General features: G+C 43.7%; 1 protein-coding gene across 1 annotated transcript in view; it reads left to right on the plus strand.

The window, feature by feature from the left end:
• The window catches only part of LOC147697214 (E3 SUMO-protein ligase RanBP2-like), a 485,030-nt gene that overhangs the window by 203,643 nt on the left and 256,878 nt on the right, over positions 1 to 24,509 (plus strand). The window contains exons 18-19 of the mRNA XM_086934287.1: positions 16,782 to 16,917; positions 17,171 to 17,265. Coding sequence (XP_086790413.1) covers positions 16,782 to 16,917; positions 17,171 to 17,265 — 231 coding nt within the window. The remainder of the gene's footprint in view (positions 1 to 16,781; positions 16,918 to 17,170; positions 17,266 to 24,509) is intronic.

The following is a 24,509-nucleotide window of genomic DNA, read 5'->3' on the forward strand; positions in this document are numbered from 1 at the left end:
GGGTCCAATCTGATGTCTTCCCCGGGCAGCTGTGTCCTCTCTGGGCTCTGACAACCAGTGGCTCCACCGATGCGATTTAAAGCTATCCTCCCTTTCATGGTTGTTGGCTATGGGTATGCTCCAAGCATCTATGCCTTTTTTCTAGGCGATGTGCGGTGCTAGGAGTAGATGGTCACATCCAGTGGATCGTTTCACCCCCGGACATCATGGGCCAGCCTTGCTCTGCACAAATGTTTCCCAGCACCAGTCCCAGCATCTCTCAGCAGCTCTGCTCTTCCTGCACTGCTAGAACGCAGAGTCCCCCACCACTGAGGGGAAGACAAGGAGGCGATCCCCAAAGGCTGCGTCCAAGGGACTCCAAGGCAGCCTGCCCCCAGCCATATGGTTTCCGCACTGGTCTCTGCTCACCGAGGGGGTGCCGCTTCCAGGGCAGAAGGATCTGTGGCTTCCGCGTTATCCTAGCCTGAGTGGCACCCAACATGAGGAGGCCCCGGTCGCCGTACCCACCTCAGAGCCTACGTGCAGCCTCACAGAAGCGAAATCACCACAGCTGGTCCGTTCCGCCTCACCTCAGACCCTGGTCTTTGCAGACCGATCCAATCTGCTCCAGGGGACAGCAGGGCCAGGCTTGAATATGTCACTTTTTCATTTGAGTTTTGAGTTTCACTATAAATTTAAAATAATCATACTTTTAAAGATATAACCGTAATTTTGACTGAAGTCTAAATTGATTATCAGGCTGCGAATCCAGGTCCTCCTTCAGTCTAACCAGATTGATGTCATTAATCATAGTGATAAACCTTCTACTGCATGCTCTTTTCAACGTTGTTTGGGAGCAGGTTTGAAATGTTCGCTAAAGCCCACTAATGAGCTATTGCTTGTGGCCTAGGTTTCTTGGAAGCAGATTATATCATTATATATGATCTGTGGTTCAGTGCTTCTGAAGTTAAGGTGATTGTTGTAATACCCCTTATGTTTCATGAACAGATTATCATTAAGTGGTCTTGAAATGCTCTTTTGCTAGGAGTAGTGATTTGATTACAATAATTCCTAGCTCCATTCTTTATCTGGGTTTACACTTTTCTTTCGTGTTTTGGCCTTTTATATTTTACTATTCATTTTGTTTCAAAATTGCCATCACATTCCAGAGCTCAATTTAAAAGGGAGACCTTATTATTATTGGTTCGCAACTGCAGTAATTGTGGGGCCAGATTACATTCAGATAAATGAATATATCTGACCGGTTCCCAGAACAGGATCCTCCTTCCGCAATTAAGGGGAAGTTGTTTGTAATCCCAGGTGTGATTTAAAGTTTCGTTCCTTGCAAACGTTACGTTGGTGAGTTTGCTTTGTTCTCCAAACTTTAATGGTTTAACTCCTTCCGTGCGGCCGCGATTTTCCCCGTGTGCTGCAACCGGCAGAACACGGGCGGGCCATGACGAACCCCAGCCGTCATCAGCACACGAGCACTGTAGTGCATGACGGCTGGGGTTCGTCACCAGCATGGAAGGGGTTAAAAGTTATTGCCATGGTGTCTTTTAATTCCATACCTTCAAGTGCTAGCAAAACCGCTAGGCGCCCTATAATATTGCCATGATTCAGAATTTCGCTACCGAGATTTGTATTCTGGTTGAGAGAGCTGCTTAAAGTTTTCACTCATTATTTCTTCTCTATAGTGGCAAAGGGGGGAGTTTCATGCTTAATATGTCAAGAAGCCACAGCTGGGCTAAATTTAGAAGGATTCTGGTGCAATATGATATGTCATCAAAACTGTTGTATGTGTTTTAATGGAAGTGTTGAATATGGCCAAGTGTTGCATTTCGGTATCCGCTTTTTATTTATTTTGTCCCTGAATGTGCTTATTTAACTGATCAGTCTGTTCTGTTTGCAAGTACTTATTGATTGATTGTTCCTGCTCCAGGTCCGTTTTTGCTTTGTTCCACATATTTAGTAGATAATGAGTTAGTCATCAATGTTTTGTTTGAAATGGTTGCAGGGAGAGATTCCAGGTGATGCAATTTTGGTGAACCTGATCAAGAACCTTTTTAAGCTCATTGCAGAATTTTGTTTGTTTGTTTTCCATGCGTCAAAAATTAGGAATGTTTTTATAGCAGAAGATTGATTTCACTCCGCTAGCCATATTATTGATGGCTTTGTATTCTTATTTTATTTCTTAATCCTCTTTTTAAATTGTTTCTTTTTCCTTTTTTTAAACGGGTGCCTAAAGGTTACGGGGGGGGCGGTGAGGTTGTTGGGATAGAAAAGTCCTATTTGTGGTGTCATTGGCAAACACAGATTATGTGTGTATACCATGACATAGGCCTTCCTCACACATTGTGGTCTTGTTGGAATGGCCTCCAAAGCGCTACCCTCAGAGCGGTAGAACGCTTCTGCTTTCACCAAAAGCTAACCAGTACGAACGTGGTGGTTGTAGCATATCGTGTAGTGATCAATAGGAGTGAACAGGTCCTTTTCATCCAATGGCACTGGAGTGAGTCCTACAGGCTTGCCCCCTTTTAAAGTTCTGCTGCTGTTTGCTTCGCTAACCCTAAGACTACATTAATTAGATGTTAAGTGCTGCGCAACGCATGAATGGTGATTCTGCACTGGATGCCTGTGTGCATGGAAAGGGGACAGTACAGGAATAGGGCAGTGCTGGGGACTACATGCGTGGAGAGCAAGCGCACTGGGTGGATGTAAACCTGCAAGGGATACATGACATAAGCGAAGTAGTGCTGTGCAGTTTGTGCGCAGTAGAAGCATGTGATGGATGAATGTGTACTTGCGAGAAGTACAATACAGGAAGAGTAAAGTGCTGTGCAGTGCACACAAGATGACTGCGTGTGTTTGCGAGTTGAGCACCATGGCACAGTAGTGAAAGGCTACAGTACTGAGCAGTGTGCACAGGATGAATGTAAGGGCTGCATGTATGTGTCTGTGATGGTACAATGCATGGAGGTAACTGTCCTGGATAGTGTTTGTTCTATAGCCCTGCACAGAGTGCAAATGTGCCTCTAATGGTACATTACATAGATGACCCTGGGTTCCATTTTGAGAAGCCCAGGCTTGCCTGGTGAAGACATGAGGAGTAGACATCCTGCCCCCACACACACCTCAACAGATTTGTGTATTGCTGCATTCAAGTGCACTAGGTAGGGCACACCGAGGCAGATAGAGAGAGACTGCCCCTGTACACTTCAAAAGACTGCTCTTTGATTCAGTGATAGCTCACGAGGAAAGGGCCTGGACACATCTCAGGAAGGAAATGGGGATGATAAAAAAATCCGAAAGAGGAGAGCTTTAGCGAACATTTCTAACCTTTTGAAGCACATATCACTGTGGCTGAGAACCAGGTGTGCACTCTGTCCCTTCCATGGCATGTGTTGTGGGACAGTCCGCTTCGGAGTTTCTCCTGCTGTGACAGACAGGCTTTCATTTGGAAGACCCGAATTGGGGACCATGGCGTGTTAGTCTCCTTGCTGGGTGAGGGGATATCACCCAACTAAACCAAGACAACCTGGCCTGGAGCACCAGCACCTGCCTGCCTAGATCAGGATGCCCTTTGTGGAACAGAGGAGCTTTAGAAAGGGCGAGGTCCAGTGAGGGAGCCCTGGCGAGAGGACTTCCAGGGCGAGGTGTCAAAGACGGCTGTGCACCTAACAGATCATTGACGATGTGCAGGATTAAATCGGTGACCCCCGTATGTCAGAAGAGGGCCGCTGTGGACTGAGCTGTGCATTAATTGCTGTGCAGGGAGCACAAAGCCTGTACCGCCTTGTTGTGGTGACCCTGTATGCCATAGGGGTCACTGTAGAAGTGACTGAGCAAACAAAGTGCCATGGTTTGTGTGCACCTTAGTGGCAGCCCCCTGAATACAGAAAGGTCCGCTGTGGTATAGCTGGCTTCACCGGAGAGGTCTGTGCCTTGCCAAGAAGTGATGCTGCAACTCTGTATGCCAGGAGGGGGTGCTGGTACATAATATTGGCAAGGACGGGCCATTGCTTGGGAAAAACTGAAGCTGCGACCTGTTGGTCAAAATTGAGCATTGTGACCTGCACCCTGTACTGCTCCATGGACTCTGAAGGATGTTTAGAAGATCTTGCTCAGATGCTGAGACCTGGTTGGGAGCCTTAAGATCAACCCCCTCCTTCTGTGGGAGGAAAAGGTAAATTTACCACATCAAATGAATACTGGAGCACCTCCGATATCTGTTGAGTCAGGCTGTGCCACTCAGGAAAGAGCCTGCGCCTGCCGGATACTGCAGTGTCCCCTATTCAGACCGACTTGACAGACTAGGACTATAATTTTGCAAATGCTCATGGTTGGGGCACCTGCTTGAAACTCTGAACCCTTCTGCGTTGATGGATTGAGTAAGACCAATGACCACTCTCAGGCTCTGGTCCTCCCCGCCACTTCCTGCTAGAAACACCTCACATTGGGAGTGAACGCCTTTCCAGTTATTTAAACAGCTGGAATTCTATTTCTTCAGATTGTTTGGCATTGGAGATAATTCAACATGTTCAAACCCTAGAATATGTTCAAAAACCTCTTTGAAATCCAACCCTCAGGAGGTAACCTTTCTTTGTTGAAAAAGTAATTCTATTGCTCCTCCACAAGGAAACTATAGAGAAGGTCCCTTATGCTCATTGGCACACATGTTTCTATTCATTATCAATAAAAAAGCAGGCAATTGGAGGAAAGGATTGGATTTGAGACAAGTCAAAATATTCCAAGAGAGATAATCTTTCAGGATTGGGACGCTCATGGAGATACTCCAGTTGGTAAATCCAGGGGATTTCATGACCGCTCTAGATCACCTGGACACTTAGTTCCATTTTTCTATTCACATAAAACATCAGAAATACCGAACTTTCGAGAAGGCCATATGCCAGTATCCGTTCAAGGTTCTTACCTGTGACTTACACTTCCCACCTCCACATTATAATTTATTACTGCTTGCTATTTGGATTCAAGCATGTGAATTTATGGCTGATTCAATACTAGAGAAAAAACGAATTACTTATCTGTACACAGTGGTTCGCCTCCAGGATTGATATCTTTCATAGATTCACATGCAACCCTCCTTCCTCACCTATATGGGTGCACCGTATAGAATACGCCCTCCATATCGCGCCGAAGTCAAGCCAAAGTCCTGCCCGTCTGCACCCGTCCGCGACCATACGGGACATGGGGCCACTAACATTGTTACAACCAATAACACCCCCATTACCTACTCCAGAGAGACTCTTCTAGCATGTATTCCCCCTCAATGCTCACGAGACAAGGTCATAAATTGCATGTACACCCCTTCAACATGCACCGACTGCAATCTTTGTCTTCTTTCCTCTCCTTCCGCAATTAATTTGGAAACTGCCGACTTTCCGCCGGCACGGCACATAAAAACTCATACTCCACCCTTAAATGACCTCTCTTTCATCAGCCTGAATTGCAGGTCATTACCTAAACATAAAAGGGACATCTTTGATTTACTCACATCATCACAACCAGCTGCACTTTTCCTCACTGAGACCTGGCTGAACAATAGCTCGGGACCAGACATAGCAGCAGCCCTGCCCGCTAACTACAGCTACATTAGCAAAAATAGACTCCATAAAGAGGGAGGTGGAATCGCTATTATTTTTCAAAATATATACACATGTCAATGGATAGATCTTGACATCCCTAACTGTGAAGCTGGATCCTTCAAGCTCCTATTATCCCCAAACTTCACTTTATCTGGTGCTTTAATATATTGTGCTCCTGGCACAGCCAGCACCTGGGCATCCTCTTTTCCCACTAACTTTCTGATAGTCGGAGACCTAAACATCCATCTCAATGATACCTCCTGTCACACCAGTACTAACTTTATAGCAGATTTAACTGCTCTAAACCTCACCCTCTACAACGTGGGTCCTACCCATAAGGCCGGCAACTTACTTGATCCGATCTTCTTCAACCATGACAATATTGTATGTAAACCACCTATACCTATCCCATGGTCTGATCATTACCTGGTGGAATTTACTATAGCCGAGCCCGACCAGTTACCTCTCAGAAGGCCCCTTCCGGACCAAGGGTAATGAGAAATTGGAAAAAACTGGACACTATCCAGCTGAATGCACATCTTAACGACACCAGGCCCCTCACTAATATAACAAACATCGAGGAAGCTGCATCCATTCACAACTGGCTCAGTTCTGCCATTAATTTATGCCTTCCACAAAGAAATAAAAAATAAATCCCACTTCATCCCCCGGCCCCTTGGTTTACAGATGCACTCAAACTTGAAAAACGGCTTGTAAAAATCTAGAGCGTCGATGGCGCGCCCACTACAACCCTTCACTAAAGTTATTATATAAAGCAGCCCTATTGAAATATCATGCTAATTGTTCATCAGCTAGAGCTGAATATGCCAAAACAACTATTGAGAATGCTCAAAACCGGCCCAAAGTACTTTTCAAAATAGTGCAGGAACTCTCTGGCTCTTCCTGCCATCCGAAAGCCCACTGTCTGGACTCCGCACAGTGCAATGCTCTGGCAGAATTCTTCATAAACAAAATAGACAAAATCTATGATGACTTCAAAGATTCAACTTCTTCTCCAATGGTCCTGGATTCTCCTAAAATTACTTCCAATGGGGAAGATGTTAGACCAGACCCCTCATTAGGTGGCTCTCCTCAGCTTCTAGCTAACTGGGCCCGCTCAACCTGTCATCATTACAATGAAATCATCAAAACTATCAAATCTGGGTCCCCCCTTGACCCCTTTCCCCCACAAATCTTCCTTTCACTTGACACCCCTTCCCTCACACTCGTTCTGGAGCTCCTGAACTCTTCCTTAAGAGATGCTAAAGTCCCTAAGGCATGGAAACATGCCATGGTTTCACCACTACTGAAGAAAGCTAACGCAGATCCAGATGACCCCGCTAACTTCCGCCCAATTTCGCTTCTACCCCTATTCTCCAAAATCCTGGAGAAACATATTGTTACCCAACTTACTCACTTCACAGAAATCAATAGCCTCCTTCACACATCCCAGTCGGGATTTAGGGCAGGTGTTTCAACCGAATCAACCCTTCTAGGGGTTTCTGAAACTATACGCCGGCAAGTTGACAAGGGGGAGACCGTGGCACTTATCTTACTCGACCTTAGTGCCGCATTTGACACGGTCTCCCACACCATCCTCCGTAACACCTTGCAAACCTGTGGCATAACTGGACCTGCCCTGGCATGGCTAAAAAGTTTCCTCACAGATAGAACCTTTCAAGACTTCTCCTCTACATCCTCTTCTAAACCTCATAATTCACTGTTTGGGGTTCCCCAGGGTTCGACTCTCAGCCCCATCTTATTTAACTTGTACATCAGTCCCCTTGCTTCCTTGGCCGAAAAATCTGGGTTGACGATCTACTCATATGCTGACGACACCCAGATCATTTATTCACTCTCTGCGAACGCACATTCCAACCCGTCTTCCCTCTGTTCTGGTCTTAATAACATTGCAAAATGGATGTTTGATAACAGACTAAAACTCAACGGAGGAAAGACCGAACTGCCTCTGTTTGGGAAACACACTACCCTATGGGGCCCCCAACATTGGCCACCTCAGATGGGACCTACACCCACCCCCTCCAAAACCACTCGCAATCTGGGCATCATTTTTGATGAACATATGTCCATGAAACAACAAGCGGTCAGAGTGGCAGCCACTTGTTTTACCATCCTCAAGTGGCTTAAGAAAATCAGGTGGATGCTTCCCCAGAATACACTAAAAACCGTAGTCCAAGCTCTAATTACATCTAGATTGGACTACGGCAACATCTTATATCTGGGGGCATGTAAAGAAGTCACCAGGAAACTACTAACAGTGCAAAACGAAGCAGTTAGGTTGATATGCATGCTACCTAAAAGATCCCCAACTTCATCTGGTCTTCGGAGTCTTCACTGGCTCCGTATCGAACACCGCGCAAAATTTAAAGCTCTGTGTTTTATGCACAGAATCAAGGCAGGTAAAGCCCCCTCCTATCTGAGCACCCTTGTCCATCAATATTGCCCCCCAAGAACCTTACGTTCCTCTAGCCAACATAAGTTTCAGATACCCAGGATCAACCGAGTTAGACAGGGATGCCGTTCTTTTTCCTACCTGGCCCCCTCTCTCTGGAATTCTCTCCCAATTCTGCTTCGCACGGACGATTGCTACCTCCAATTCCGTAAGAACTTAAAAACATGGTTGTTTAACCAATAATTTCTTTTTCAATAGCCCTCTGTCCCCTTCTGTATTTTCGTTCTTTATGTCCTTAGCGCCGGGAAACCTCAGGGTAGCTGCGCGCTCTACAAAAATAAATATAATAATAATAATATTGCCTTTACATTCATCCTGAGAAATCTGAGTTGTGGCGAACCTTGAGATGAAGAGTTCTTCAGGCGTTGCTTCCTGATAGGTTGATGTTTAATTCTTATGAAAACGGTGTGAATTTGTTTTTAATGTAATCTTTAATGTACATTGTTTTCTTTGTACTACTATTATATGTGGGAATACCGCCTTAATGATAGGAAAGGTTCAAGCATGTAAATCTCTAAAAGATGTATATTCTGGAGAACAATAAAGGTACAGGTAACTTATTTTTTCTTGCTGTAGGCCCTATACCTTGGACAAAGGAGTGCTATTATTCAAAACATTAAAGTTGCTGGAAAGGTCTACCTCTGTGCTTGTTTATACAGTGATAAATGGTCAGCCATAATGCGGTTTCGGTATGATGTTGGATCCAAAGTAGGAGGAATGCTGGCACAAGTGGCTGTAATAGACTGCACAGGAGTTTCTGTGTGGTATTTTTATTGTTCCAGGTTAGGGGCATGCTTGTTGCTTATGATAATTGTTGGCAATAGCAGATTTGCGATCCTTTTGGGGTCACCGTTCAGTAGGATTGAAACTTCTCTGTTTTGAGAAGCTGGGAGGCTTTCTACTTTCTAAGGCTTAATTGCTGTATTGTCGAAGTACCTGACCTCCGATTTGTTTTGGGCTTCCTCTTTCTGTGTTCTTGATGAGGTTATTGATGACTCACTTATTTTAAATTGATCACATTTCTGGCAGCTGTGTGCACTTCATTACCCCCTTTAATATGTTAAGTTTTCATTTTGTAACTACAAGAAATATAATAAAGAAATAAGGAAAAATGCCAAAGCTCTCTTTCGCCTCCAGACTCATTATCACTGGGCAACATGTTTAAGCAAACAAAGTTTCTACATGTATTTTCTGAGATCCCTCTTCTGCAAAAGCTTGTGCGAAGCCACCGTGAGTACTAATTGGCTCATAATTCTAGTTGCTCTGAAGTGAGATTGACAGATGAGGTATCCGGAGCTACTGGTCCAAGACCTCTCTTCCCTTTATAACTACTAGCAACCCACATCAAACCAAACAGGGACCTGGTTTGCATATTCCCTCAGAAACCAGTGTCCTTCAGATTTTCAACATGGCTCCTACTCTCCTAGAATTTGGACATCTTGGTCTCTCCCAAGATTGTTTTCAGGTGTTGACTAATTCAAGGGCAGTGTCTACGAATGCCACTTATAAAAAGAATAGGAAGAGGATTTAAACATGGTGTTCGCAAAATGACATACAGCAGACATGGCGTGAACCATATTAGCTGTTGCCATAATATTTGTTAGGCAACTAGGCCGGATCTTCAACATGTTTCCATATATGTACACTGAGCAGCAATATTCTGTTAAGAGGATATGCTTGACGCCAACACAGTGTTACTATGATCTATTGTCAATGACAATAAAGGGACTTCATATTTATGTTCCAGTGCAGGGGGTGGTAACAGCATGACAGCACATTTGGTTCTCACCTCGAACGACCAAACTCTTTCAACCTATACTAACAGTGAGCTTTAATTTCTTGCATGCAAGACTCCCTTCCTGATAGCTGTTCCCTCTGCCCGGAGGTTAGGTGAAATTTTGGTGTTTAGATTGGAAGAGCTGTACATCACATGTCATCATGGCAAGTTTACTGCCAGAATACACCTGAGGTTCACGTTGAAGGTGAAATCAACCACATGGTGTCCTTAAGGGTATTATTAAAGAAATATACGCCAAAGGTGGAGCAAATCCTTCACACAATGTGCACGAAAAGAGTACACAACTACTATGTAGAGAGACCCTAGGCACTAAAAACTATACCACAACTATTCTCTGTCTCTTGTGAAAGCCTGTCTCCATGTCAACTTGTTGGACTTGCTGCCTATTTTCATAGTACTGAAAGTGCTTTCAAGGAGGAATGGGTGCAGTTTCTCACAGAACACAACTGATATGTGATACTGCAACAAAATGTAAGGCATAGAGTTGTTTGTAGATCATGTGCCGGGAGGCTTTTGTGCCTTTGGCAGTGGGTGAATCATCAGGGGAGCTTCTTAATCATACAAAACCTAGCAGGATCTCTAAACAGCAGGGGGGACAAACTCAGCCGACATTGCCTACAAGACCACAAATGGTTGCTACACTCTGATGTGGCACAGGGCACTTTCCAGCAATTGGTATATCCCTCGTTCTAATTTTTCGCCACGTAGAGAAATTGCTGTGTCAAAGCTTCTAGGCATTGGAGTTCCCAAGGCAGTTCTCGCTCAGAGACGCCTTTAACTTAAACTAGAGCTCAAAAGCTCCTGAACCCCTTCCCTGTGCTGCCTCTCATGCCCAGAGTTATGGAAAAGATCTGAAAAATCATCCTAGTGGCTTCAGACTGTTTGAGGATTGTAGTACTCGAAACTTCTGGCCATGAGCATCTGTTTTTCAATCCAGCTGCCTTTTCAGAATGATCTCCCATTGCAGTGCAGGGTCCTGCACACATACCTATACAACTTACACCCCCATGCCTGGAGACGGAGAGCTGATGGCTTTTAATCTTTCTCCTGATTACCACAGCTCGTCATGTGAATGAATTGCAGGCCCTCTTGGTCCAGCAGCCGTATACCAACTATTTTATGGACAAATTAGTTCTTCAGACAAAAGCTATCTTCCTGAAGGTTACCACGCCCTTCGATATAGGGCAGTCCATCACCTTACCATCTTTCTTCTCCCCTTCTCACACCTCGATGGAGATTGAACAACTCCATTGACTCAACCCCAAGAGGGCCCTGAGATTCTATATTGACTGCACCAGTGAATATTGGATGACCAATCAACCCTTTGTGGGGTAGGACGTGCAAAAGAAGAACTTCTCCAGGAGGATAGTCTTGTGCATCAAGATATGTTATGTGCTGGCAAATTAACATCTTCCGGAAGACTTAGACACTCATTCCACCATAGTGAAAGCTGCGACCACTACTCTGCAACAGGGGTTGCCAGTTTTGGCATCTGCCAGGATGCTTAGTGAGTGTCAGTCCACCTATTCACAAAACACTACTGCCTGGATTGTCTGGTCTTGCTGGAGGTGCATTTTGCCCAGTCTGTCCTGCAGGATTTCCTTCTCCGAGTCATTCCACAGACCCACGACCTGCAGAGGTACAGATTTGGTATCTTTTCAGATGGTAAGGACTCTTTGGTTAGAAACATCCACAAGGAGAAAGAGTTACTTACCTTCAGTAACCCTCTTTCTTGTGGGTACTCTAACTAGATTCTTCACTGACCCACCATCCTCCCCAGTCTGTGGAATGGACTCTTTCACTTCATATTAATAAGATTGCATACTGGCCAATCAGAGTTCTAAGGCTTCCACGTACGACTGCACCAACAGCGATTCAGAAAGAAACAGACGTCAGCACGCGAGGTTGTGACTATGGAGGTATAGGTTTCCTACATTCACTGCATCGTTTGAATCCTGCAGTCTTCGGTACATCATTCCCTGGCACACTGAAAAATTGATTTGAAAGGTACGGAAAGAAAGTAACTGTCATTTACGAGCAGGGATCGCATTTATATGCGGCTTGCTCCATTACTTATGGGACGGAAGAAACCCAACACGGAGCTGCATGGCGTCACTCAGTGGCGCCTGGGAGCACTGCTTTTAAAATTAATTTGCAGATGTAGTCTTTTGCCTGGGAAATATTCTAAAGGTAAGGAACCTGCAGTATGCCTGAGTAGCCACAAGAAAGCTTTACCGAAAATAAGTAATGTGTCTTTCACATCCAAATGAACACTAACTAAAAGCAGTACTACTGAAAAAGCTATGCAATTAAATAAATTATCATTACCTCAACATTGTTTAGACATACGAGACAATTAAGTTGATAACAGTGGATGAAAAACTAGAAAGCCCTAAGAAAGACCTCACAGTCATGAGGTCTATCAAAGTATCCACACGCTCTACAGTTAATTCAAGTAAATGAGAGAATTGACAAACTTCATACATTTTAATATAATTTTGTATGTCCAACCATTGATTGTTCAATTACACAGAGAACCAGCCTGAGATGTAAATTTAAAAGAGCTCACCAAGCAAGTTGGTACTCCTTAAGACAGTCTATAACCCTAGCTTATCCCCGTTGTACTTCAAGTAGGGATCGTAAGCTGCCTGTCCGAAACAACACCTAAGATACCAAGGTAATACATTGATCCATAAATGCACTTTAAGTATTGAAGGATGCTACCAGAAAATTGCGAACACCAAAAGACACTTGAAGACCGGAGTAACTCAAGATATATGAAAAGGGGATCTCCGTGTGTAACCACCCTGATTTTAAGATTGGAGAACTTTGTTTAAGCTCTTCAGGAAAAGAATAATAAAAAAGATGCGTTCAGGTTTGCTGGGAAATGTCACAGTGACACAATGTAGTGTCACTCTGGGTTTCCCAAAGTAAACAAAATCTTAATGAATGATGACAAATGCCAGATTTAGAGTGCATCGGAGAGTGTCTAACACAGAGCTTTCCCACAAAAGTAATTATTTGGGCAACATTTAGCTGTTCCATCACATTCCTCAGAGCTGGATACAAGCCGAAGACACAGCACATCCTTTATATAACACCCTAGGCCCACATACACTAGTGGGAAACAGCACTCCTGCATATGGTGTGAACATCTCACTAGTTCATCTGATCCAGGCTATAGGGCTTTGTCTTCTATCAGATCCTCGTGATCTTAAATCTCAGTAGGCCTCCCTGACGGTTCAACTACAGGAAAATCTTTAATTTATTAGAAGTAAATATGATGTAATCTTGTAAGTAAAGCAAATAAAACACAAACCGGAATATAGAATGATGACTGTTGAATAATTTTCCCAAGAATCATTTTACCTTCACCAGATTGATTTACCTCCACCAACACATTTGCGGGTGAACCTTAGCTTTGACTATATCGGTGGCTACTCTGTTACCACCTTAGCCAAACCTCTCAGACGGCGTAAGGGCTGTCTTTGAAATGGCTGTATGTCTTCCTTGACCTGACAATAAGACTGAAAGGGGGAGCACTCAGTACTTCTATGTACAGAAAGCCCACCGACCGTAATAGCTTGCTCCACTACACAAGCCACCACCCAAAAGCCCTACGTTCCAACCTCCCATTCGGACAATTTCTCAGGGTCCGGCGTAATTGCAGTGATCTAACTGATTACAAGCAAGAATCTGCAATCCTGTCCAGGAATCTATTGGACAGAGGTTACCCTAAGGGAGAGGTCACCAAAGCTCTCAAACGGGCCAGAAATAACCACAGAGAGGCCTTACTTGAACCACGGGAAGTGGTACCGATTGAGAACCAACCCATAACCTGTGTTACTACCTTCACCCCTGTGTCTACTAAGATCAAAAGTGTGATCAAACGACACTGGGACATTCTGAACACTGGCAACCTTAGCCTTGCAACACCAAGGTTTGCTTTCAAGAGATCCCAGAATATCAAAGACATCTTGATAAGCACAAGACCGAATGTACTAAAGAAGGGGGTCCAACAGACATTATGGAACTTACCTCCAGTCAAGGGTCACTACCCTTGTGGATCCTGTGGAGTGTGTGTCTACACAGCCATACATAAGACAATCCAACTAACTGATACCTTCAACTGGGAGATCAGGGGTCATACAAATTGCAACACCTCCCACTGTATCTACATGCTAACATGCCCATGTGGACTACAATACATTGGGATGACGACACGTCCAATAAAAACCTGCATCATTGAACATCGTAGCAATTTCCGCTGCAAGAAGACGCATACCAAAATGTGTAAGCACTACGTTGAGGCCAATCACACTGCAGACTCACTCAAATGGCTAGTGTTAGAATCCAGCCCTAACTGCCCTAAACAAGCCTTATTCCGGAAAGAACAAAGGTGGGTTCACCGATTAGCTTCTGATAGCAGAGGTCTCAATGAGGATATCCCTTGGCACTCCCTTTAATACAGACTATTGCTACAAACGATATTGTGACATTATATACTGATACCAAAAACTAGGACCCACACCTGGGGTATATTACATTTTAATCCTGAGATGCTTCCTTCTCACAATTGAACTATAATACACAATGGGGCTTTTTTGTTGCCATTCCACGCTCTAGTCATTGGTTGGACATACGAAAACACGGCAAATAGAAAACACGGCAGATAACATCTTTAAGGGTGGATGTTTGTAGTCTAGCAACCCAGATTCCCATGTGTTACATGCCATAACCCGTATTCCACTCTAAAATGGCCGCCGTGTCAACCTTTGGACCACCTGATCCATTCCCGACTTGCCTTCACAATGCGACCCATACGCAACACATCTACTCACACCTAGGTACTGATAGAATTCACATTTCCTATTCATCAGAATACTATTTTTACCATTCCTGTCATTAGCGTAGCTTTGTACACTAAATTGGGCTGCACGCTAAACCGAATTTACCCATTTTAAGATGGCGACCGCAATAACCAGGCGGATCACCTGCTCACAACGTCGGGGCGGGACCAGACGCCGTTGCCATGGGCACGCCTGACTAGATATGGCGCCCGCCGCCGAGCTCGTCCATCTATCCGAGCTCGGCGGGGATGGGTAGGTGATTACGCCGTAACACAGGAAGCTAGAGGTAAGACGGGCTCTGCTTGCACATTTGGGGTCTTTGTCCCCGCCCCCTTGTTCCCGTTAAAACTCTGCCGATTCCGGCCCCGCTGTACGCAAGGGGCTGAGACCAACCTGCTACATGCCTCTATCCTGACGCTGTATATGCCTCCTCTTCCCCCATCCATACCTATAGGTTCTTCCCTGATGTCAACAACCGCCGAACACTCATGTGGCACATAACTCCTGACCTTTAGGTGAGCTGGATGGGTGCCTGCTATGCCATTGTTTCATTTTTTCATATCGAGTGAGCACTTTTAACATTTAATGTGCACCGGAGAAAAAGTACTTCGAGTTTCTTGTAAGACTGCTGCTGCTGCTTTTAACCTGTAACTTCCATAACACTGATTTTATTATATAGCACCTTTTTTCTAGCACACTGTTTGGTGTGTTGTTCACACGGCACGCCGCTTTTAGGCGGCCATGGTTTAATGACGCTAGTTGGCAACTCACCATCACTAGCATGTCACACTGCGTGTATTACTGGCCCTGATCATTTTTGTGTTTTGGCTTATTCTCAATGCTATTAACCCTGTCTTATTATTCTTATTCCCAATTTAGGCTTAGGACAATATTACAGAGGTAACCAACACCCATAATATTGGTTTTTACACTTGACACTAGCATGTGGATGAATGAATGAATAGAATTTTTCTATAATTTCCACACCTGTGAGGTCCTGATGAATCGCGGGTAATATCCTGATGCGAGAAACATGTTGACCATATTTCTTTGCTAATCTCAACTAGGGCCAACATACCTAATTGGTTGGCACCCAGTGAGTTAGTTTCACGTTTTTAACCGTAGCGGGAGACCCCCAGAATAAAGTCGTTTTGGTACTCCCCACTACATTTTAATTCACCTTCGAGGCTATCTGCTCCATTACCCACATACCCGCACTTCACCATAAGGCAGTTGGATACAAAAGATCTCCGCCAAAGAGCCCCTCTTTGAGGTGAGCCCGTCGGGGATTGCACCGCCTCCCCGACGAGGAGCAACGCCAATGATGAAGCATGACACCCATTTGGGTGTGTGAGGCAAATACATCCAACAAAATGGATGCCCAAGGGTGTTATATCTACACCCCCGGTCACGCCAAATACACATAATTTCTTCACTCAGGAACGGTTCAGCTACACAATTTGTTTTTCTATGTATGTCCACCCACCCAGTCAGGATGGGCCAACATATAGCTATTTTTTACTGTCCGTCCCTGTTAGGAAAACCCTGGCTCAGAGGGACAGTAAAATGTAAATAATGGTATCCTTGCCTTGGGCGATGACTCATGGTGAGGGGAGCATTACTTTCTTTATTTTCAGCTAGAAAATCCTGTTTGAAGATTTTCTTTTTGAAAATAAAACTGTTTGGGCAGGGCTGTGTCATGCTGTCACAGCCTTGTACTAAACAGCGATGTACATTGACAGTAAGCACTGTGCCGGTGGTTCCTGTCAATGTTTATAAATGACCGCCTGCTTGGGCGTTATTTATAAATTTGGCGTGCGGTCCCACCGCCATGGAGACAGAGTTATTTACTCCGTCCCCATGGTGAAACTTCGGGCCGGCCTTCAAAATATAAATCCGTCCTGAAGTCCTGGAGCTATAACAATAAGTAACCTGTTATGATTCCTTGAAAGGACTAAATCTATCATTCGTACTTTGTATTAGTTTATATATCACAATATTTCCAGTACTGTACTTGCATATTGCCGTTGATTATTACGCCTACTGTTTTATGTTTTATTTATTTTATCCAATAGAATGAGGTTCGTGAATTGAAACTCAGTTACAGTGGCAATGCACACTCTGGCCGATGGCCTTCTGAGAGTTTTGGAACCGAGCTTATGCCAGATGGTTATCAAGGGACCCCAAGCTTTCATGGTACCCCCCTAACAGGTAAATGTATGTTAGTGTTTAAGAACATAAATTACTTAAATTAAACTTATTCACTTGTCACACTTTTTAAGCTGCACTAAGCTATAGATTGTTTATTTGTGATACAATACTACTTATTCTAATGAAACCAAGCCTGGTATCTACAAAGTTGTATAAACACTGTTTGGTTTTGTAGGAACTTGAAATATAATAATAATCATTTTCAATTACTTATGTCTGCAGTGTATTATTAACCCTTTTCCTATGTTTTCAGTTTCTACCCAGGCAGCAGCTGGGTATTACAATCAGGCACCAGCTTACAACTCCAAATACCTGCTTAGAACAGCAACCAGTGACACACCAGCAAAGGTAAAGTAAAAATAACTCCATATTGAATTGATTAGCTTCTAGCACATGCTAATGACTCCTGCTAGACTGAGAATTGTATACACCTATTTTTGCTTGGGTTGCCTGTCAATATGAGTCTCCCTTCATTTTCTTCTTGTTTCCCTTTTATATGAGCCTGAATTGTGCTCCGTAGGTCTCGGAAATGAAAGATGTTGAAGTCAGATCTGTGAGGAAAGCCTACCTTTCATGGAGGGAACTCTGGGTTAGACATAATTTGTCACCCAGAACCTCTGGATTGCCTGTTGGAATCAATATATAAGTAAAGGCAGATAGCAACTAAAGGACATGGGACTCCCAGCCATCAGGACAAAGAAGAAGTGAATGAGACATAAACAATCCCTTGGGTGAAGCTGATATTCTTCTGTTCTTATTTTTGTAGTGCTTAACATATTTAAGAAGCATTTCAGATACTGAATATTACAATTTCATTCCAGTTTCAACTTGGGCATTGATTGTATGCAGTTTGGCGTATGAATGCACTGTGCCCATCCGTATGGACTACATTTTTATACGTATTCTAACAGTTTTATTATTTTTAGTTGTTATTGTATACATATGGTAATTCTGCATTAGATGCTTGGAAGGTTTACCCCCTTGGCTGCCCAACTGACATGCTTTCTGCCATGGATGCAACAAGCCCAATCATGTACTATATACCATAGAAACCAACAATCTAAATACTCCGGTCCAGTTTTCTTGCACTCACGTACAAAAGCAGCAATACTCTTAGGACAAATGCATTCCAGCTACTTATTTCACCATCCTTTAATTACCATATACCTTGAAACCACGAGAAAAAGTAGTTATGGCCTAGGTTAAAAATTATATTTAAAGCCATGACAACTGTACCATCTCGACTGGATACTGACCAGGTGTGATATCACCCTGGAGATTTGGAGGCTGGACTGAGTATGTGGTGGTACTCATTGTTGAGCTACAAGCGTATACTAAAAGGGTTCACTTAATAGGGTTCACCTCTTTTCCCCTGCTAATGTCACACCTAAGAGAGCTAGAAGCCAGAAATGTTATTCTTTGGCTGCTCTTCTCTCAGCAAATCTATTATTCCACATTACCTTCTCTTATAGTAAACCTGCTGAAACCAAAAGAGCATATATATTTGCGGTGGATTTCCAGGGTGGACCAAACCTGACTAATCCAAATAATAGTAGTCTTCTGATTTACTTTTTTATCATTAGATCTTGGTTAACAGTGTATCTGTCTGGTTGGCCTATTGTTTCCAATCCTTGTAAATGGATGTATGACTGAATCACGCATACCTTTACAACACGTTTTGAACATGCATGCCTTTACCACAAACGTTTTTACCACACATATGCCTTTACCACAAAAATGTACTCTTTTTTAACATGCATGTATAAACACTTCATATGTGTGTGTGTATATAGATTATACTCTCACTTATTGTTGTCTGATAATATTGCCTGTGTCAGTATTGTAACAAGCTCTGATACCCTTGGGTCTTGTCAACGCTGGATACAACTCTCTATAAAAAAATATATATATATATAATTTTTAATAAATGTATATATCTGCCCAGAGAAGTGCACTCGCAACAAGTTCAAATTTGTTAGGCAGAAGAACAATTCTGGTAAATAACACTTGAAGGCAGTACAGTGCCTGTCACGTTTCTGACCTTTCGTCCTTTCTCAAAGACAGTAGGCATAGCCATGCAGTCTTACTTCCAATTTATTCCCAATTAAAACTTATGGTCCTCATGTGGGTCTCCCAGTGAGTTGCATCCCAGGATTGGAAGTCTCAATATGACCCTCGTGGGTTACCAAAAATAAACATGCTCAGTTTTTTTCTAAATAAATGCGTTTTAGACTGGGAGGTTCTAGTGGGCGAGGGTGCAAAATATATTTTACTGGTTGGAAATAAAGGAGATGGAGCTACAAATATTAAGACCCTTTTGCAAACAGGAGTAGCAGATGTGTGCAGTAGTCAATCATGATAGAAAATGATAGTAACAATCACCTTGTTCTGAGAAGACGTGAACAGACTGTTGGAGGTTTAAACCAAAGATATTCCAGAGTTGGAAATCAAGGAGCTGTATCAGGAGACTCTCAGACGTTGGGGGTAGAGGGGGGAGTGGAACGCAACACGGAAAAGGGGTGGGTGGGAAATGAAAGAAGCACTGCAAACAAGGGGCGGGAGGGGTGGAGGGGAACAAGAAATAGTACATCAATCACCAGGCAAGCAGTGGATGGACACCATTTAGGATGAATGAATCTGCTTGGCCAATGCTCCACAGAAGAAAAAAAGAAAAGGAAGTGATGCTCAGCACTCGCGGGCTAATTACGAGGCAGCAAAGAAAGTGACAATGATGCCAACGAATGGTAAGTAAGGGGTGGGCTCCAAGCCATTTAAAGTAAACAATATCCCTCCCTGTGGAAAGCCATGTGATGTTGGCAGGCGAAACCTAAGAAAAACACTGCAGCGTGTTATTTTAGGTTTTTTTAAACAATATCTCATAAATAATTCGGGAAGAGATTGCCGCGTGTGAGTTCTTAAGTTGCAAACAATAACTAAGCCCCATCTGTTTCAGAAGTAATGCACCAGACCTTTCGGTGAATATGAAACACATGCATCAGTAGCCCTGTGTGTGTTTTCCCTGTTCTGCTTGGAAATGCTAAAAGCCCCCCCTCATCACCTGGAAACTGTGCTGGGGCCTGGGTAGGCCTCGCCTCTCCCCGGTCAGCTCAGGCGCCCTCTGTTTCATGTAGTACTGTAAACCTGTGACTTTGACCTGCTCTTTGTGCAGAGGTCCACAAAATGGGAGTAGCGAACAATATATATCTGGGGCGAGGGAACAAGGGTATCCTCAAGACGCTAGTAAAAACCAATGTAGAGAGCCTCTGTCTCATTGCCTGAATCAGCAAGTTTGCATAAACATTTAGAGATCCAATATCACACGGATTCAAAGCAAAACTAAGAACGCTAGACTGTCTGGCTCAGACTGCTGATTCAACCTAAAACGGTAGGTAGACACTCCTGGCGGCTGAATACTATGAGAGTGTCTTTTAAGCATTCACAAGACCCATCCTGATAAATTGCTCACTGCTGACATCTTATGTTATTGAACTGACAATGCCAGGCAGGGATTGCAGAAACACAGAGGAGGCACATCTAGAGAAAGGGTATACTGCCAGAGCCTTCTAGCACTGAGAAGGCACATCTGGAGAATGGGCAGACTGCTGAAATCCTCTAGCTCTGAGAAAGCATGTCTAGAGGAAATTGTATTATTAGAACGTTAGGGACTTCTACAGTTCTATGTTTTCATTGTGTATTTATAAAAATAATAAAAAACTGTGACAATCCCTCACCGTCCAAATATCATGCTTTATCAGCAGGCCTCTCATCATCAGAGATTCCAGTTCTATTGTTGCTATGGGCGTTACCTGGGGATCTTTCAAGTTGTGTGTTTTTTAATATATTTAATTACCTGCTAATAGGTCAGGTAAGGTGGGACAGAAGAGAGTTAGAAATGTGACTGGAGAGGATAATAAGGTTTATTAATGCTTTCTAGTCACATCAGTAAAAACAAGCCCTGGCAAAGCCAATATGATTCGCCTATGCGAGATCTGTTGGCTTTGTCAATGTTTTTTTAGCCATATTGTTCAGCAGCGCTGGCTTCAGTGCATCATGGATGAAAGTTTTAAAAAAGCACTATGACGCAGACAACACAGGCTGTGGCATACAGCTTTTTTCTTTATTTTCATGCATGTTGCAACATGACTAAAACATTGGCATAACCAACAGATCTCACATAGGCGGACGTATTTGCTTTGCCAATGCTTGTTATAGATCGGCAATTTAGTATTTCTGTGTGTTTGGAAGGAGACCATTTCCTCTCGGGTGAATACACTTAAGTTCATGTCTGCAGCTCTAGACTTCCTCTTTCTCTTTGTTTTCACTAAATTTGAACCTCTGGAGGAGGTTGGTTCTTTGCCTGATTCTATGTGTGTGGTGGTACAGATTTCTTCTGTGAGGGATTGTCTTTGGTGCATACCATCATGTACATTGGTAGTAGGAAATGGAGTGATCAAAGTGTTCTCTGAACTTCGTCTTGAGAAGTGTTTTGCTTTTAATTCATGCCTGCTTCCATCTGGCTACCATCTGGCGTGGCTGTAACTGTTTCTCGCTCTGCTCAAAGATTTGTTCAATACTTTTTGGGAAGAATGCTAATGGAGACCATTTTAGTTTGTCGAAACCGGTTTATAAGCAGATAACCATTTTTTCTATCACTTGCTCTTTTCTCCCACCATCAAGCACCCTTGTCTTCCTTTTGCCATCCTCATTCTGCCTTTCGTTATGGAGCGCTGCAATCCGCATCTAGCACCTAAAAGTTACCTCGTACCCATCAAAACATAATTAGTAGCTTTCAGGGAAACCACTTGTCAGTTTTTACTTCAGTGTTTGTTGCTCATTTACTCCCATATTTGATATCATGGTTCGTAACTGCTACACTCCTAACCGAGCTTCTGTTGTAATATTAAAAATAATACTCTGTTTGTTCATAGGGCTTGCTGGAGTCTTCCAGCTTTAATGCACTGTAAATAAAATGTGTTACTGCTGCTGAATTCAGTAGTATTTCTGTTAACTCCACCTCATAAGCATGAAATTCTGCATCAGCATGTTTTACTTTGAATCTGGGATGCAGGTTACACATACATTTCTTTAACACATGCATTAGCCCTATTCAAAAGGTAGGATTAAACATGATCTTGCTTAGATTTACAAATGACTTTTCCACTTAAAGCACTCTGCCATTTCATGCAACAGTTTCAATGAATGTTGGCTGAAGCATTCAAATGCAAACCCTTAGACAGAATGTGCTGTACAATGCAAAAAAGGTTTTATTCAAATGAATCTTTTAGAATACTGTATAGGTTATTTTGACATTATCTGAATGAGACACGTTAGTGATAGATTCCTTACCATAGAATTACCCCCATGCGTCAGACTGGATCCGAAAAGATTTAGTCAGCAGTACACATGCGGGTCGGAAGGTGGCGTTGTGCAGCTCCGCGTCCCTCGTAGGTGTCTTGATCGACGGGATGGGGTTGCGGCAGCTACTTGGACACCACCCTTGCGCGCTGACGTCAGTTTATTCTTTTCCCGGGCCAGCAAGCGCAGATCCGGAGAGAGCTGTACACTCAGTCAATTTTTATTGTATTTTTTTAAACTTTATTTTCTGGTTTTTACACATAAGCGTTGCAACGATGGTACAATGCAGATTAGAACAACAATGGTGTCAGAATTCACATGTAGCAGATCAAGCATAAAACAGTCACATATGGCAATGGAATCAAGAAGTGAAGTACAGTCAAATATGGAACACATACAAAGCATAAGAGATCAAACAACACAGTAGTACAAAATAGAAGAAGATAGCATCGTCCACAGCAATGAAAACCAAACCTAGCAGCAGTGAGGCGAGAATGTCCATAAGCAATGACAAATAATACCCTCTACTCGTACCTAAAAATGGAACCTAACCCACCCCCTATGCCAGAAGCCGCCTGTGTGCCCTGTGTCGCCTTGTGCCGTACTATGTAGTCTCTGTATGGGCCCCAAATGTTCACGGGTCTGGAAGAACTAGGAATTAAAGTGGAAAACTCCTTACAATTGGCGTTGCAAATCACCAAGCTTCTGAGCCAGGTTTGCAGAGTGGGGATTCTACTGCTACCCCCACAATAACGCAATCTCACGCTTGGCCAATAGAAAGCCCAAGGCAGCCAGTTTTCCAACCTTCAGATGGAAGTTGGACACATAACCCAGCAGAGCAATCTCTGGAGTGGGCAAAAGCTGCATGGATAGTATGTCCCCCCAGTGTAGAGTGAACACGCGTCCAGTATTATTGATGTATTTTAGGACACGTCCAGGCAAGGCGAGCGAAGTCAGCAAAGGGAGACTAGCACCTCTGGCAGTGGGGTGGTCTGGTGTGGTCTATTCTATGGGAGCGTGCAGGAGTGTGGTACATCCTGAGGAGGAACTTAAAATGGAGTAGTTTGTGTCTGCTGTTCAATGATACCTCCCTGGTGGCCCTACAACACTGTTCCCACTGGTCGTCGGAAATAGGCTTACCGAAGTCTACTTCCCAGGCCGTCCGCACCCTGGTATCAGATACTGGCCGAATCTCACAACACTGTTTATATAATTTTGAAATCAAATGCGCACCAGCAGCGCAATGTATCAACAACGTCAATGGAGTGAATCGGCTATGGGGCAGAAGGAAAGGAAGGGAAAATGGCTCGAAATGCGGAGCGAACACGAGTCAGGACAAAGGTGTCCATAAAAGTGGGATCACTGAAGCGGGCTTCCTCCGATATCGAAAAGGCGTGACCATCCGGGAATAAATCTCCGAGTGTACGAACGTGAAATTTCTCCAGGGTGCGTTGGACCAAGGTTTCCCCCATTATTGGGAGCAGAGAAGGGTTAGGCAGAGGTAACTCAGGAGAGTATAACGATTCAAATCCCAACAACCTGCGTTGCTTGTCCCAAGCCCAACATGTGGTAGAGACCGTTTGAACATCTCGCGGATCACGGGGGAACCCCGTAGTTAGGATAGTATCGAGCTGGCGCGGGAGTTCCAAGTCTGCCTCCGGCTTTAAATATGGGACGCGTGCATCCGGGTGAAACAAAACATACGCGTAGCAGCATTGTTCATTCAGGTAGTATAAATAAAATTCTGGAACCTCGAACCCCCTTCTATCATATGGCAAAGTAAGAGTCTGCCAGCAGACTCGGGGCGTCTTGTCCCCCCCACACTAATCGCAATAGTAGCGTACGCAGTTGCATGAAAAAAGTCTTTGTGAGAGGGATAGGGATGTTTATAAAAAGATAGAGAAAGTGGGGCAGGACAACCATCTTAATTATAGCAATCCTACCTGCCATAGACAGCAGATGAGCTAGCCATTTCACGATCTGTGACTCCAACAAGCTAATCGCACTGCCATAGTTGAGTATAATCATTGTAGCGGTGTCGAGATGAATATGAACACCAAGGTACTTAACCGAGTCTCTGCACCCTTCCAGTGGGAATTCGCAAGGCCAGGCGGTGGTGCTAACAGTAAGAGGGAAAATAACGGACTTGTGCCAGTTAATACTGAGCCCTGAAAACTTGCAGAACTTAATGATTTCCAAAATCAAGGGCTCTAAATTAATATGGGGCATCCTAACAT

This window comes from Lissotriton vulgaris, chromosome 8 (genome assembly GCF_964263255.1).
Source record: "Lissotriton vulgaris chromosome 8, aLisVul1.2, whole genome shotgun sequence".
In the NCBI taxonomy this organism is placed as follows: Eukaryota; Metazoa; Chordata; class Amphibia; order Caudata; family Salamandridae; genus Lissotriton; species Lissotriton vulgaris.